This window comes from Lissotriton helveticus, chromosome 3_1, assembly GCF_964261635.1.
Source record: "Lissotriton helveticus chromosome 3_1, aLisHel1.1, whole genome shotgun sequence".
Taxonomy (NCBI): domain Eukaryota; kingdom Metazoa; phylum Chordata; class Amphibia; order Caudata; family Salamandridae; genus Lissotriton; species Lissotriton helveticus.
The window spans coordinates 1,201,865,870-1,201,881,435 of record NC_136061.1 but is presented as its reverse complement, the minus strand read 5'-3'; the positions used below and the strand labels follow the sequence as shown (position 1 = coordinate 1,201,881,435).

Below are 15,566 nucleotides of genomic sequence, written 5' to 3'. Positions count from 1 at the left end.
CGGCCTGCGGCAGTGTAGAGGCCGGGAGGAACGTGGAGGCGGGCCCAGATTTACTTCAGCAGACTGACCTGTGGTGGGCCGCCAGGTCCAGCTGTGTCGTGCTGTGGTAGATGCTCCCCCCCCCACGCGGACTGTGCCGGTGTGGGCTGGCTGTGCGGCTCTGGTCCCGGGACGCGGGTGGGGTCGCCCGCAGTTGATGGAGCGGCGGAGGAGACAAGGCCCGGTGGGGCTATTGAGTGGTGGGGTTGGAACCCCACGGTCTGGACTGCTGGCCCGCCCTGACTTTCGCGCCTTGTGGTGCACGTTTGACCCCCTCCCCGTGACTGGACATCGCTGCAGGACAAGTGGCTGGCCGGGCCTGTGGTTCAGGGGGAGTGCAGTGTAGACCCTCCGGAGCGGGGTAGACTGGCTGAAACATCCGGGTGGAACAGGGGCCAGGTGGACGACTGTGCGGCCGGGCCAGAAGCTATGACCAGGGACAAAGGGGGCCGTGGCACGACCAAACAAGGACCCATAGACCAGTTCACTGGCCCGAGTGGGGGGTCTGGAGCGACTGGGGATCAGCTGGGAACGATGCCGGACAATGCTGCCCTAATGGCCACCATTACCCAGGCCAGAGATATGTTAGATGCTAAAATTGGAGCAGTTGGGGCGGACGTTATGTTGCTGCTCCAGGACCTACGAAACGCAGTATCCCGCATCTCAGAGGCTGAGACGCGCATCTCGGGGGTCGCGCATCTCGGGGGTGGAAGATGATGTGACGGAACTCAAGAGGAAGGTGGCGGCGATGGAAACGGTCCAGAAGGGCTTGGTACTTCGGGCAGAGGATGCGGAGGGCCGGGTTCGCTGCAACAATCTCCATTTTGTTGGATTTCCGGAGGGCTGCGAGGAGGGAAACATGGAGCATTTCCTTACAGCGTGGCTGGAGGGCTGGCTGCCGCCAGAGTCGCTGTCAAGGTTCTTTGTGATAGAAAGGGCCCATCGCGCACTTATGCAAAAAACCCCGGTAGGGGCCCGCCCGCGGCCAGTTATTGCCATATTACTTAATTATATGGACAGGGACACGATCCTGAAACAGACCCGGGCTAAAGAACCTCTCCTATACAAAAATGCTTGCATCCCGATTTTTCCCGACTATACGCGGCAGGTTCAACAGCAACGCCAGTCGTTTATGGCCGCAAAGGCGCGGCTAAGGGTGCTTAAACTTCCCTATGCCCTCTTGTTTCCTGCGTGTCTTCGGGTGGTCTTTCAGTTGCGCACTCACTTCTTCGACAACCCCGAGGAGGTCTTTCGATAGACGGACGAGACGGTCCGGATACGGCCCCACACTCCACCGGGTAGAGATCCTGACCCCTCGGCGAAGGAATTGCCCCGGGGGGCATCCCGGTCAGCGGCAAAGAAGCAGAGAGCGGCGGTCACGGTCCAGGAGGAGGCGCTCGAGGTCCGGGGAGGTGGTCTCCCATGAGGGGCTGGTCCTGGAAGAGCGTTTCTTGGAGAAATGATGGGAGCAGCAGCAGATATTTGGCGAAACATTTGTGACACTTGCCAGATTGCCATGAACTGGGCTTGTGCTTTCACTGGTAAGGGACTGGCGGAAGGTCTACTACATGTTTTTGGGCTGTGAATTGGGGATCCATTGGTTGGGGCGGGCCCGGTCCTCTGGTTGGGGACTTGGGTTTAGCTCCTCCGCGACAGATACTTCAGAGTTGATGTTGAGGTATGGGTTAGGGGGTTGGTTGGGTTGGGGCAGTTTTGGTCACCAGGTCACTTGTTTACCACAGGCACGATGGAATGCATACTCACACCACCGCGGCTTAATGTCTGCATTACACGACAACAGTCTCTCGGATGGCTAGCCTGAATGAAAGGGGGCATGGTCAGCAAAGGGGTCTTCGTATTGTGAGCTGGAATGTTTGAGGGATGTTGGATTAGGTCAAGCGGGGGGCGGTACTCCAGGATGCGAAGCGCTTGCGAGCGGATGTCCTTATGTTGCAGGAGACACACCATATCTGCACGAGGGTCCTGTGCTTGCAGCGTTTTGGCTTTCAGCAGGTGTTCCATTCAGGCTTTAGCAGGGGGTCGAGGGGAATGGCTATACTGATACACCAGAGGGTTCAATACACACATGAAGAACAATGGTATGATCTGCAATGACGCTATGTGCTCATTCGGGGCAAGATTGGTGACTTCCCCATAATACTGGGTAGCAATGGACTCTAATAGAAAAGCTGAGGTTACTCTGGGCGGAGATGCCAGATGATATGTCAGTCCTGGGTGGGGATTGGAACGATGTCATGCAATTGGCGCAGGATAGGTCCGGGTGTGATGTGGGGGCCAGAGGAGGCCTTCCTACGAAGCTACACGCATTGGTGACGGGAATGGACTGGGTTGATGTGTGGCGTCGGGCGCACGGCGTGGCCACGGAATACACCTATCTATCGTGGTTCATAAATCTTTTTCTCGGATAGATTATCTATTTGTTCCTAGGGCTGGGGCGGGTAGAGTGCTGGCGGCTGAGATACTGCCCCGGGGCCTCTCTGATCACTCCCCAATTTCCATGGAGTTGGACATTGGAAGGACTAGGCAGCCATTCCATTGGCGCCCAGCTGTGTGGAACTTGCAAAAGGCGGAATATACGACCCACATGGGGGAATCCATCGCTCAATACCTGACAGAGAATGAGGGCACTGTGTATAGTGCGGCCACGTTATGGGAGGCTCTGAAGCCCACGTTGTGGGGGGTGGACATATCGTGGTGTGTAGCTGCCCGCAGGCAGCGACGGGAGGCACTGATCCGAGCAGAGGCTCACATAGAGCAGCTTGAGCATCAGACCCGAGAGTCAGGTAGCGAGCTGGGAGTGAGGCAATTGCTTCTGGCTCAACAAGAATGTGCGGCTCTGCTAATGGAGGAGGCGCGCTTGGCCTGGCTGGCTACACGCAGTAGGGTGTACCAATGGGGGGACAAATCGGGGAAAATGTTGCACCGGTTATGCCAGGGTACCTTACACGCGCAGCCTCTGCCTGCAATACTGGACTTGGCACGGGGCCGGGTTACAGATCCCTTGGCTATTGCGGAGAGCTTTGCCGAATACTTCGCCGACCTGTATGCCCCTCTGGAGTACCTGGAGCCTGCCACGATAGAGAAATTTATAGCGGGCCTGCCACCTAGGGCGCTGTCGGATGACCAGCGAGACCAGCTGGAGGCTCCCTTCTCGGAGGAGGAGCTGGGGGCAGCTCTGGGAGAGCTGAGAGCAGGGAAGACTCCCGCCCAAACGAGTTCCCGAGTGAATTCTTCCACCGTTACAATTTGCAGCTGGCTAGGCATTACAGAGCAGTGGTGGAGGAGGCTCGGGAGAGGGGGGAGCTTCCTCTGGATTGGAGACATGTGGAGGTGGTGGTGTTTCAGAAACCCGGACGCCCTCCGGAGAGCCATGCGTCCTACAGCCCCATCTCTCTTCTAAACGTTGAAGCCAAGGTTTTGGCGAAGGCGTTAGCTAATCGACTATTGCCACATATAACATCCCTGATACACCCGGACCAGGTGGGCTTTATGCCCCAGAGGGCTATGCGACATAACATCAGGAGGGCGCAGGTGGCAGCTGCGGCAATCCGGCAGCTGGGGGAACCAGCAGCGATGCTCCTGGCGGGCATGGATAGGGCGTTTGACTCCCTGAGTTGGGTCTATTTATTTGCCCTGCTGCCTAGGCTCAATCTGGGTCCGCGCTTCCTCTCATACATAAAATTGCTATACACTGGCATCACGGCAATGGTCAGGGTTGCGGGGGCGGTCTCCTCTGCATTTGAGATTCAGAGGGGTACGCGGCAGGGGTGCCCCCTGTCGCCTTACCTGTTTGCCCTAGCCATGGAGCCCTTGGCGGCGTGGGTGTGCATTGATGCGCAGTTCAATGGGTTTGAGTGGGACACGGGTCTCTCCGACAGAATAGCCCTATACGCAGACGATGTTCTCTTCTTCTAAAAGGCCCTGGATAGAACAGGTCCACGGTTGCTGGAGATCATGCAGACTTTCGGGGAGACGTCGGGCCTATACATGAATCCCCGCAAATCCACACTATGAGTCCTAGATGGGCACACTAAGGTGGGATCGTGGGCATCCACGGTACAGTTAGCGGCCGGGGGATTGAAGTATCTGGGGGTGGTGTTGTCGGAGGTTCCAGCTGTGGCATGGGAGCGTAATGTGGCACCTGTGTGGGAAAGGACGCGGGCAGACATCAGGTCCTGGTCTCGCATGCCCCTGACGCTGTTCGGTAGATCGGCAATTTTTAAAATGGTGGAGCTTCCCCGTCTCCTATACCAGTTGCAGAACCACCCATTCCCGATTCCAGCTCGATGGTTCCGTACGGTAAACTCCGTGCTAGGGCAGTTCTCGTGGGAGGGGGGAGGGTGCGGGTGGCGGTGCGTACATGCTTCCTCTCTACATACAGCGGGGGAATTGGCTTCACCTGACCTCCTATCCTACTACCAGGCCTTGCACTTGCTGGTCCTCAATGACTCGTGGTACGGGGACAGAGGGGATCCAGCGTATGCGCCAGAGCACTGCCTGATGGGTCAGCACACGCTACACACTATACTATACTCGGCCACGTTGCGTGGCACACTGCCGCCTGCTATGAAGGTGGTGTTCATGATCTGGAAGCAGGCGCTTCGACGCATGGGTTGGTGGGGTGTCTTAACTCGGGAAACCCCCCTGTGGAATAACGGGTCGGCTGCCTCAGTTGGCGGCTCTGTCGGACTCAGGGGGTGGGATGCCATTGGCATATCCACGCTGGGCGATGTGGTGGCTGATAACACTATTAAGTCCTTTCGGAATTTTCAGGAGGAGTACCAATTGCATCGGCACAGTTCTATGAATACCTACAGCTGAGACACGTGCTATCCCCCAGTTTGCGGGGTCTGGAGGACATCCCCGAGTTTAGTCCCATAGAGGCCAAACTTTTTTTGGGGGATCTGGGAGAGAGGAAGATTTCGCGCATATACCAAACCCTAATGAGGCACTGCTCCCCCACACTTCAGAAGCTTTGGTGGATTGGGAGGCTGATGTGGGTGTGTTGGAGGAGGAGGACTGGGTGGAGGCTCTGGTGTCTCCGCGCGGGGCCGCCAATGCAATGCGACTTCGTCTAGTCCAATTTAAATACCTCCACAGGGTGTACTTTACTAGGATGCGCCTCTGGCGGGCGGGGATGATTTCCTCACCGATCTGTTTGCGTTGCGATCAGGCGGTTGGCACATTTATCCACACGATCTGGCACTGCACCTCACTAGAGTGCTTTTGGGGGGGGTCTTTGCATGCCTCTCGGAGGTCCTGGGGTGGGAGCTAGCACGCACACCGCAGTTGGCCCTTTTACACGTAATGGAGGGGGTGGGTGGCAACAGATACAAACGACACCTCTTATTGTTAGGGCTCACCTTAGCAAAGCGAGATATTGCACAGGCATGGAAAGCGACGAGGGCACCCTCGGTGGCGGCCTGGAAAAATGGTCTTGATTATTGCATGGGTCTGGAGCAGCCTATCGTTGTGGCAAGGGGGTGTCCTTGCAAGCACTATAAAATTTGGAATAGGTGTGCAGAATATCGGGGATTGTGGCTGGACCCCCGGTGGCAGATGAGCAGCTACTGCTGGGCTAGGGAGAGATTGCGTGTGGATACTACGATCTGTGCCGATGGGGTGGTGGGGTGGACCGTGTGTGCCTTACTGTATATGGCTATTTTGCATATCTGTGAATATGGAACTGTGGACTTGGTTGACCAGGGGAGGCTAGGGGGGAGTTGGGTGAGGGGGGAGTTGGGGGTATGGGCGGGGGGCTTTTTTATATGCTCTTGTTTTTTGGGGCAGAAGTTCCTGGGGGCTGAAAAGACTTTGAACCGAACAGTCAGGGGCAAATGTGAATTTGTTGCAATGTTTGTGCAGTTGCCTCTGGATTGCAGGGTGCTGCTTGATATGTGCCACTTGACTAATAAAACCTGTTTTAAAAATATATATCACAGCCAGGCTTTTGAAGAATTTTAAAGCCTGCGCAAATGGCTAGTCCTTTTCTTTGGTGAGGGTGGCACCCATAGTTGAACAAAGCATAATCTGAACATGCTGCTACAACAACAAAAATGAAAAGACCACTTACAATTCACCAAATTGCAATGCATTGCCCCAACCCCCAGACATGAGCCAATTCCTTAAGTGAATAATCAATTAGATAAACAAATAAGAGTGAGTGCTTGTGCGTGCATGTATGGCAGTTTGAGTGTGTGTATGCAAGGTGAACAGCCAGAGCACAGTGGATGCGGCGGGGGAAGAGGAAGCTCACCTTCGAGGTCTGGGAAGCTTCCGTTGCCTTAGAAACTAGCAGTGGTGGGGACATGGCTTGGACGTCAGAGCTAATGGCTGCCTGAGTACTTCACTCCGTTGGATCGAGGAAGAAGAACACCGATCCCGAGAGAGATCTACGAGCAGGAAAGGCGCACTTAATGTAATTTTGTGCGTCAGAACTATATCTGCTACTCCTGGCGCCAGCACAAGGACCTCCGAGGCCAGAGAAAGGAGGAAAATCGTGATGAGCCCGGAGTGAGAAGCCTGTGAAGCACAAGCAAAATGGCGACCCGGGGAGCATAAAAACAAAACTGAAACTGAAATCCAGAAGAAAAGCATCTGTAAACAGCACCAGTAAGCCAGGAAACCGGACAGTGTACCTGAAGCAACGGATGAGGAAGATGAGCGGGTACTTGGGGGCACACAACACCAACTTTGGCCGGCCCTAACGAGAAGGAAGTGCACATGAGAACTTCTGCACTCTGCATCTGTCTGCACTCTGAACAGTAAAATCACAGAGGGAGCAAGCACCGACAGGAGAGAGCGCCCGCTTAACGGGAGCACCACTGTCAGGGGCTCTGGCTCTGGCGGGTCTTTCAGTGGAGCGAAAGCGAAACCTTCACCCACTGCCGAGCTCCGCAGCAAGAAATCCCCCAAAATGGCGACATAGAGACCAGCGCGCCAGACATCACACACGTTCAAGGGAGGGGTATCTCCTGTGCCATGCCCTAATAACCGGCACGGCCTAATTACCGGCAAGACAGCGATAGGTGTCTATACTCTGAGTGGTGATTAAGGCAGTAAAGGGAGAGAGCAACCGCGCAACGGGAGCACCGGTGTCAGGGGCCCCTGCGAATCTTTCAGTGAAACAAAAGAGAAACGTCCATTCACTGCCGAGCTCTGCAGCAAGAGATCCCCCATAATGGCGACATAGAGGCCAGCATGCCAGATGGCACGTACCAGTCCAAGCAAGGGGTATCTCTGGTGCCACGGACGTGGGAGGAGAGTGCAGCATAGTAGCAGTGATGACATCGGCAATGTTCGGCTAACTCTTACTCCAACATGATCTCTATCCAGAGCACGCAACAGAGAGATCTGCAGCACGGCTACAGAACGCTATCACCGGCACCGTCAACGGACGAGGGGAGTGGCGAGGCCAAAATCTGTGGGGGCCAGGAGCAGACAATCACAGCAGACAATTGCAGGAACAGATAGCTGGGATAAAGAAGAGAACCAAGTCAAAAGCAAAACCGCAGCGACTGTCCAAATGGCGATTGCCACGCAAAGGTAGGAAAAGAACCCAGACCCTTATCGCGCCAGACCCCCCAAGATAAAGAGAACGCTGCCCAGATTAAGCGGAGTAGCACCCACAACCAACCCAATGACGCTGCAATTAAACCTACGGAGAAGGCCGGCTGTAGAGATCTAAGGGTACCGCTCAGTGTGCTTCTTTAAAAAGAAAACCAGCAATAGAGAGCAAACACCCGGTAATAGCAGGAGAGAAGAGCTTTCTCCCCCACCTGGCTGCCCGGAAGCGGAGTTGCACCTTTAGTGGCCCAATAGAGAGGCAACAGGGTGTACCAACAGTGTACTAACAAGGAAGGAGGCACCGGTGGGCAGAACAAGAGTTGGGGATGACACCATACAGGCCACCCTGGTCTAACACAAGCCCCAGTGCCAAGCACAAGAGACCCTAGAAAGGGACGCAGCAGAGCAGAGTTGGGGATGACACCATACAGGCCACCCTGGTCTAACACAAGCCCCAGTGCCAAGCACAAGAGACCCTAGAAAGGGACGCAGCAGAGCAACGCTACACTGGCAAATGGGCACTGGAAGGCACCCTCCCAAGCACATACGGCTGCGGAATGCTGCGCACGCTCTGGATAGGATAGGAAAAGAGCTGCGGACTGATACATGGGCACCCCCACCACACAAGTCCACCAGAACCTACGGGGGCATCAAAGTGAACCCACAGGAAGTTACCAAGCAAAAGCGGGCCACGGGAGACCAGTAGATAGATAGCAACAATGCCATTGAGAATAGGGGCAACAAGCGCAACAAGCACACCAAGAAACAGTGTAATACCAGGGTAATACCAGGAGAACCCACGTGACACAAACATGGCGGAGAGAGCATTGAGGCTACAACAACAGCTAATACATAACAAGGGAGAACCAACGATACCGGACTCCACGTCAAACAGAAGCCAGCCATCAACACCACCCTAGATATGATCCTAAAGAAATTTGCAGTTGTCCACGACTTGGCTAAAACAACAAAGCACACCACAGACACGATCCAGCTCGAGATCGCAGCAGTCAGAGCCGACCTGAACACAGTTAATAACAGACTCGCTGCAGCAGAACAAAGAATCAGTGATGTAGAAGATATTACCCACAGCCCAAATCAGGAGATGAAGGCATTAACAAAAATTACATTGTCACCCCAGAAACTGACAGCGGAGCTTGAAGATCGGTATCGATGGGGGAACATTCGAATACTTGGGCTCCTGGAGGGCTCAGAAGACACAGCAGGCTCTTGGGTAGCCTTTCTCGAGAACTTGATTCCCAAACTTACAAATCTAAAATTTGACCGCCAATTTGAGCTAGACAGGGCGCACAGAGTCCCCACCTTTAAATCTACAAAAAGGAAAGCAGCCCGGCCTATCATTTGCAAGCCTCTGAGATCACAGCACACGGAGGCCATCTTTAACTTTGAACCAGATCACCTGGAAAGGACATAAGATCATTTTTACGCAGGACTACTCTAAGCCCACGGTCGATACTAGGAAGGGGTTCCTTGTCCTACGCGATAAGCTCAAGAGCAAAAACATACACTTCTCATTTGTTGCCCCTGCCAAATTCAGGATAATCGACACCGGAAGACACCACCACATCAACGACCCTAAAGAGCTGGCTGCATACCTGGACGAACCAACATCTCAAGAAATGGAGACGTCACAAGCCGGGTCCAGTAACAGGAGAGCTTCACCGGATGCGGTCACTGGTTGAACACATCTCACTTACAGGGCCAGGTTCCTGTATCTGCCTTTCTTGTTGTTTTGGAAAGAGCCAATAAGCACACCGACCTCACTAGCTATCCCAGTGTGCTCTATAGTGCAAGATGGGAATTGCAACCACTATCTACCTCAGTAAGCTACACATTTCTACCTCAATGGATTTCTCAAGCTCCATTCGCAGGCCAAACAGACACCCGACGACGCCGGCGCAATGACATGAGATGCCTATGCTCAACCTAAGAGACATAACCTCGTATCCTTTATAGATGCTGATTTGGTATATGCACTCCTGACGATACGTTGTTTTGGGATATATCAAGGGAGGGCCTATAGGCACAGAGATGATACATAGCTAATAGGATCTCTTTGGGACTACAGCGATATAAGCTACACAACAGTTAATCTCCGAGAGACAGGACGACGATCCTGTCATCGCAGGTCCGACATACGAGGTTTTGCTGTAGGGGGAGGGGCAGATGGGATGGGAGAGGGGTGAGGGGGGGGTTGCTAAGTTCTTTGCTTTCTATTTTCTCTATCTTCCTTTCCATTTTCACCTCTTTTTTCTCTGCAAACTGTATCTGGCATGCCCTGTTAGTCAACATATTTGGGAGACCTGGCATATATGCATACCCGTAGACGGCACTTACATTACTTAATGAACACCTGGGGGCTATAGACGTACTCTACCATGGGAGGAAGGAGGTAGAACAAATAGTGCCGCCTCTCAACTCCAAATTGCGAGATAACAAATTTGAGAATTGGGTATATAGAACGGAGGCTCCAGCCACGCTACACCTAGATGATGGCTCACAATAACAAACTCAACCTGGCAACGGACCTGAACATAGTGTCCCTCAATGTCAAAGGTCTTAACCAACCTATTAAGCGCCGGAAGATCATAGATTACCTAGCTAAAACTAAAGGTGATATAATCCTGCTACAAGAGACCAAACTATCCATGGACGATGCCAAACTAGTGAGAGGTAACTGGGTTTCACAGTTGCTTGCTCACCCGCCGACAAAAAGAAGCAAGGAGTTTTGACACTGATATCCAAAAGAGCCAACATAACACTAGACTCAGTCCCACGATAGCGAGGGTAGACTTCTAGTGACAAATTTGAGATGGGGGGAGGAGCTAATCCCCATAGCAAACATATACGGCACCAACACGGACGACCCATCCTTCTGGTCTGAGGTGTCACGCACGCCAGATAGCTTCCTTCAAAACGACCTCATGGTGGTGGCAGGGGATTTTAACATCCAATTGGACCACATAACCGATAGATAATCCTCCTGTCAATATCACCCCACAAACTTGCATGCTGCACTCCAAAATGTCTGCTCCAAATGTAACCTTAAGGACGCATGGTGCCTCCAGCACCTGGACACTAGGGACTACACATTCTACTCTAACCCACACAATTCTAACTCCAGGATAGATTGTATACTAATTTCTGGGTCTCACACACATCTAATCGAACACTCAGACATAGCTACAAGACTAGTGTCAGACCACTCATGTATTAGCCTAAAACTGAGCGGGTGTAAATGTAAATGTAAATGGGTGTCACAACGAAGCCGTCCCCCGAAGGTGGTGTTTTAACAGCGATATACTATCTGACCCCGCAAACAAAAAAAAGATTGAGAAGACCATAACAGACTACCTCAAATACAACGACTTCCCGGGGACTAGCACCAACACACTCTGGGATGCCCTGAAGGCGACCGTCAGAGGCACAATAATTGAAATTAAGTAAGAAATAAACAAAAGTATAAACCTGGACTAGCACAGCTTGACCAGGAGATCAAAAGATTAGAAATGGCCATGCAAGATAGCGAGTTCCTAGCAAAACTAACACAAAAAAAGTAAGAATACAACAAAATTCTGAGTAAGAGAGCGGGACTGTGGATTAATTAACTCAAAGCCCTTAACCTATGCGAAGCCAATAAAGTAGGGAAAATGCTTGCCTCCTACCTAAAACACAAACGCAACCAGTTTGCCGTCTCATCCATCACAGACTCGAACAACAAAACCCACACAAGACACAAATGCTTCCTCAAGACCTTTCAGGAGTTCTATCAAGAACTTTCCAAAAACGATCAGAGCCCTAACTTAGAGGAATGTACAAAATAGTAATACCTCAATAGACTAGGCTTACCACAGCTAAGCACTAAAGATACACTTAGGTTAGGTCAGGAAATTAACTATACCGAAATTGAAATGGCAGTCAATTCATTGAAAGAAAATAAAGTCCCGGCCGGACGTGTTTACAGCCGCTTTCTACAAGAATTTCTTAAACAAGCTGAAACCAACCAGGTCTTTACCACTCTGCATCTAGAGGGGCAGTGTCACAATCCATGTCAGAAGCTAACATACTAGTCATTCCAAAGGTGGGTAAGGACCATCGGTCACTAAAAAACTACAGACCCACATCGCTTATTAACGTGGACTGCAAAATATATGCTAAGATACTGGCAGTCAGACTCAATTCTGCTCTCCCGAAACTAATAAACAACTCCCAGGTTGGATTCCTACGTGCTCTAATGTCTAATGACAACACCCGACTTCTCTGCCACATATTGGAGCATGCGGACACTAAATCAGAACCAGGAGGTAGCTATCACCTTAGATGCCGAGAAGGCCTTTGATAGAGTCTCCTGGGCTTTCCTGGAACGCAGCATGTAATCGTTCAACTTAAGGGAGGGATATATACGGATGGTTATGGCCCTGTATGGGGAATCATCAGCCCGTATAGTCGTTAATGGGTCACTCACTGAACCCTTTACACTGCAACAAGGTGCGAGACAGGGTTGCCTACTGTCCCCTTCTTTATTCTTACTGGCACTGGAACCCCTTATCCAGGTTATCAAGTTAAACAGGAACATAAAGGGGGTCGATATCAATGGCATTGAAATAAAACTAGCCGCCTATGCGGACAACATACTAATAGTAACGTAACAGCCAAAGACTTCAATCGAGGCCCTGGTGGATACGATAGCAGAATACTCCGGGCTTTCATGGTATAAGCTAAGCAAAGACAAATCAGAATGCAAACCACTACATATTCACTGCACGAGAGACATCCTGGGAAGGGTCGAGCTTAGCCTGGCAAGCAGGGTATATCAAATACCTAAGTATACATTTTGGTAGCGACCTAATGGACACGCTACATCACAATGAGAAACTGCTACTAGAAAAGATTAAGAAACTTCTGGCTTCCTGGTCTCCAAAATTCATAACGTGTTGGGGCAGAATTGAAACTATTAAAATGATGATCACCCCAATGGTTAACTATTTGATCAGTATGCTCCCACTCCTCCTCACGGACGAGTTCCACCGCAAAGTCGATATTCTGATCTCCAAATTCCTTTGGCGAGGGAAGAAAGCACAGATAAGCCTCAAAAAATTAAGACTGGATAAAAATGAAGGAGGGGTAAATCTAGCAGACTTCAGAATATTCCAGTTAGCTTTCCTGGTAGAAAGTTCTATGTATCATGTGGACTTGTGAGACTCGTTCCATCTCAACATTAACCACTACAGGAATCTTCAAAATATTATGAAGTTGAGTTTAGCTTCGTTTTTACCAACTTGGCTCATTTGTTAAATTTGTACACAGGGATGCTATTTATTCAGTCACTAAATAAAGCATGATATATATTGAACTTTACACATTTTAATTCTCTCAACAGATCGCTGCAAGTTCAAACGACATCTGTATAAAGACACAAACCCTGGAAGCGGGTTATCTGTATCTTTCTCTGTGCAAGTCGAAAGCAAAACTTATCATATGTACTGCACAAAAGATAAATCTATTCAATTCAGGGTAAGACCATAAACTTCAACTGTTTTTCCTGGTGTCTACCTTTCAGAATGTTTACCTGGATGTGCTTGTTCTGCATAAACTCTTCAGTGTAACTCCTCCTCCAAATATGTGGAAAGCCTGGCAGTACTCGGTAAAAGAGAAATACCAATGTTATGATCACACAAAAAGTGGACCTGTTTTGAGGTACATAGCAGCTATTGTACCTTTTCTATGTTCATGGACGAATGATAATTGTAAATAGTTTATATATGATCAACCCGAGTGACCAATTTTTTTACAACATTTTATTATCCCTCTGCACTCTCTCCGCTGCCCCCACACTGCTACCTTTACTACCAACAGATGCATCTCCTTGCGCACTTTGCCCTTTTTAAGCCGAGCCCGACTCAGCGCGTATACGCTGCTCTGCGAGACTTGTTGTAGTGGAGTATGGAACAGAAGCCCCACCCACTCTCCCCCCATATTGGTCATTGGGTTGTGTCATTGTCCTTCGTAAATGCTGGCTCCTGATTTGTAAATAGGCTTGTTAGTCCCTCTTTAGTACTGCCTTGTCTTCATCTGCAACCTCCCATGGTAACTGGCCCTTTTACTTCGGTTGTCACACAGTACATGTTCTTAAGTCTGTAAGCACTATTTTCTTTATTGAGTTTCGCTTACAACAGGCACGACCTGCTTTGCTTATGTTCAGCGCGCTGGTTGTATGGCACCAGCATGGAAGCTGAAATGCACTTTTAAAACAAAGGTGTTTTCACGAAATGGCAGTAATACACCAGTTTATTTCCCGAAAATCATTTTCACGGTGTGCAATAAAGTACCTCTGTAAATGTGTGTGAATGCCATGAATACGCGTTCTGTAATTCCGAAAACCATTTCAACGCCATATATTCAAAATGCCCAAAAAGGTTCTACCGAGCAATATGCTGGAAAAGTACAATTGTGCTTACTTTTGCAAGAGGTTGAACGGTCCAAATATGCAGAGGCTGAGCTTCACACTTTGCGCTTTGCTGCTCAGTGCAATGTGTATCTCGTTCCCGGCGGTTCCTTTTAGTCGTCCGCAGGAGGACGCAGTGCCTATGTACGCTTAACGAAAATATAATCTGCGCATGTTCTGATACGTTTGCTGTGATTGTGACAATCACTCATCTACTTCTGTATGTCCGGTACATACTTTCTGTAAGAAAACTGAAGTATTCCAATAACTGCTGGCAGGGCTTTAAGTGTGCAGGGTCTTGCCAGTGCTGATCACCAGCAGTTTTTAAAAGGGGGCCTCCAAGCGGGTCTCTACCGGGCTCTGTTTTGTGCCATTTTTTTCCGGACTGCAGTGACAGCAGGCATTGATGAGCGCATGCTCACACATCTCACTTGTCACTAGTGGAGAAGTTATGGCATGACATCATGCCAGGTGAGCGTTGTAGGGGAAGGGAAATCCTTTAAAGAGAGTCATTTTCTCTCTAGATTTCCCTTCTCTTTTTGAAACGCAGGAGCAGCAACATCGTTGTAGTGTCACCACTGCTTTGAGTGGAAGCTTTTTCAATATTGCATACAACAAGTCATAGTTGCTGCTTATTTATCGTATGCAACTAACAACCACTGACACAGCCAATAGTCCTGACTTCTTGTAGGTATGATGTTATTTGTTGTGTCATACATTTGGATGCAATGACAGAAACAGCATAATACAAGTCAAGCGGCACACTATGCTAGGTCCCAGATTTCTAGCTTACTGTTTTTAAGCCACGCCCTTAATTACATCGGCCATGCCCCTATGAGAGAGCAACTCACATCCTGCGGTAGTCGCCTACAACATACCGGGCAGCAGGCACAATATACAGCATGTTCTGAGTTTGACTGCTGTAAAGCCTTATCTTCAAATGATCCGGATTGTAGCCCAAGGTGTGAATGTATAGTGTGCAATTGTAGTGCTTGAAATGTGACACGATAAGACACACCTAAACCCTGCACTCCTGAGAGGAGGCAAATGAACTACTGTACCTTAAAATAACACACGTAAAACAGCACTCCCAAAAAACAGACGAGGCGATAAAACAAGACCCCGCACTCTCTTAAGGCAAGGCAAGAAAACAGATTCAGGTGCATTTAAAGTGGCACACACACACATGTTTATGAATTAAATATTTTGAAAAGGAAGGCAAAATATATCGGTTAATGCAGACTCCCAAATATAAAGTAACTTAAGCACAAAACCAGAATAACCTATATCATATAAACATGTAGCAGAGAGCAAAGAAACTTAGAAATTATATACAAAAAGTAAGTAACACCTCACCCATCGTTAACTCAACATCCTTGCCAACTCAAGCTGGGGAGCCCGTTGACAGCTGGCCTTGGACTATCAATCGGGACTCAAATCCAGATTCTTTTTGTGGCATTGTGTCTACTCCACA

General features: G+C 50.1%; 1 protein-coding gene across 2 annotated transcripts in view; it reads left to right on the top strand.

Moving 5' to 3' along the window:
• Positions 1–15,566, top strand: part of LOC144823383 (interleukin-18-like) — a 142,393-nt gene that overhangs the window by 99,726 nt on the left and 27,101 nt on the right. For both annotated transcript variants that reach the window (XM_078681845.1, XM_078681846.1), the window contains one exon: positions 13,028–13,161. In XM_078681845.1, the coding sequence (XP_078537971.1) occupies positions 13,028–13,161 (134 nt within the window). The remainder of the gene's footprint in view (positions 1–13,027; positions 13,162–15,566) is intronic.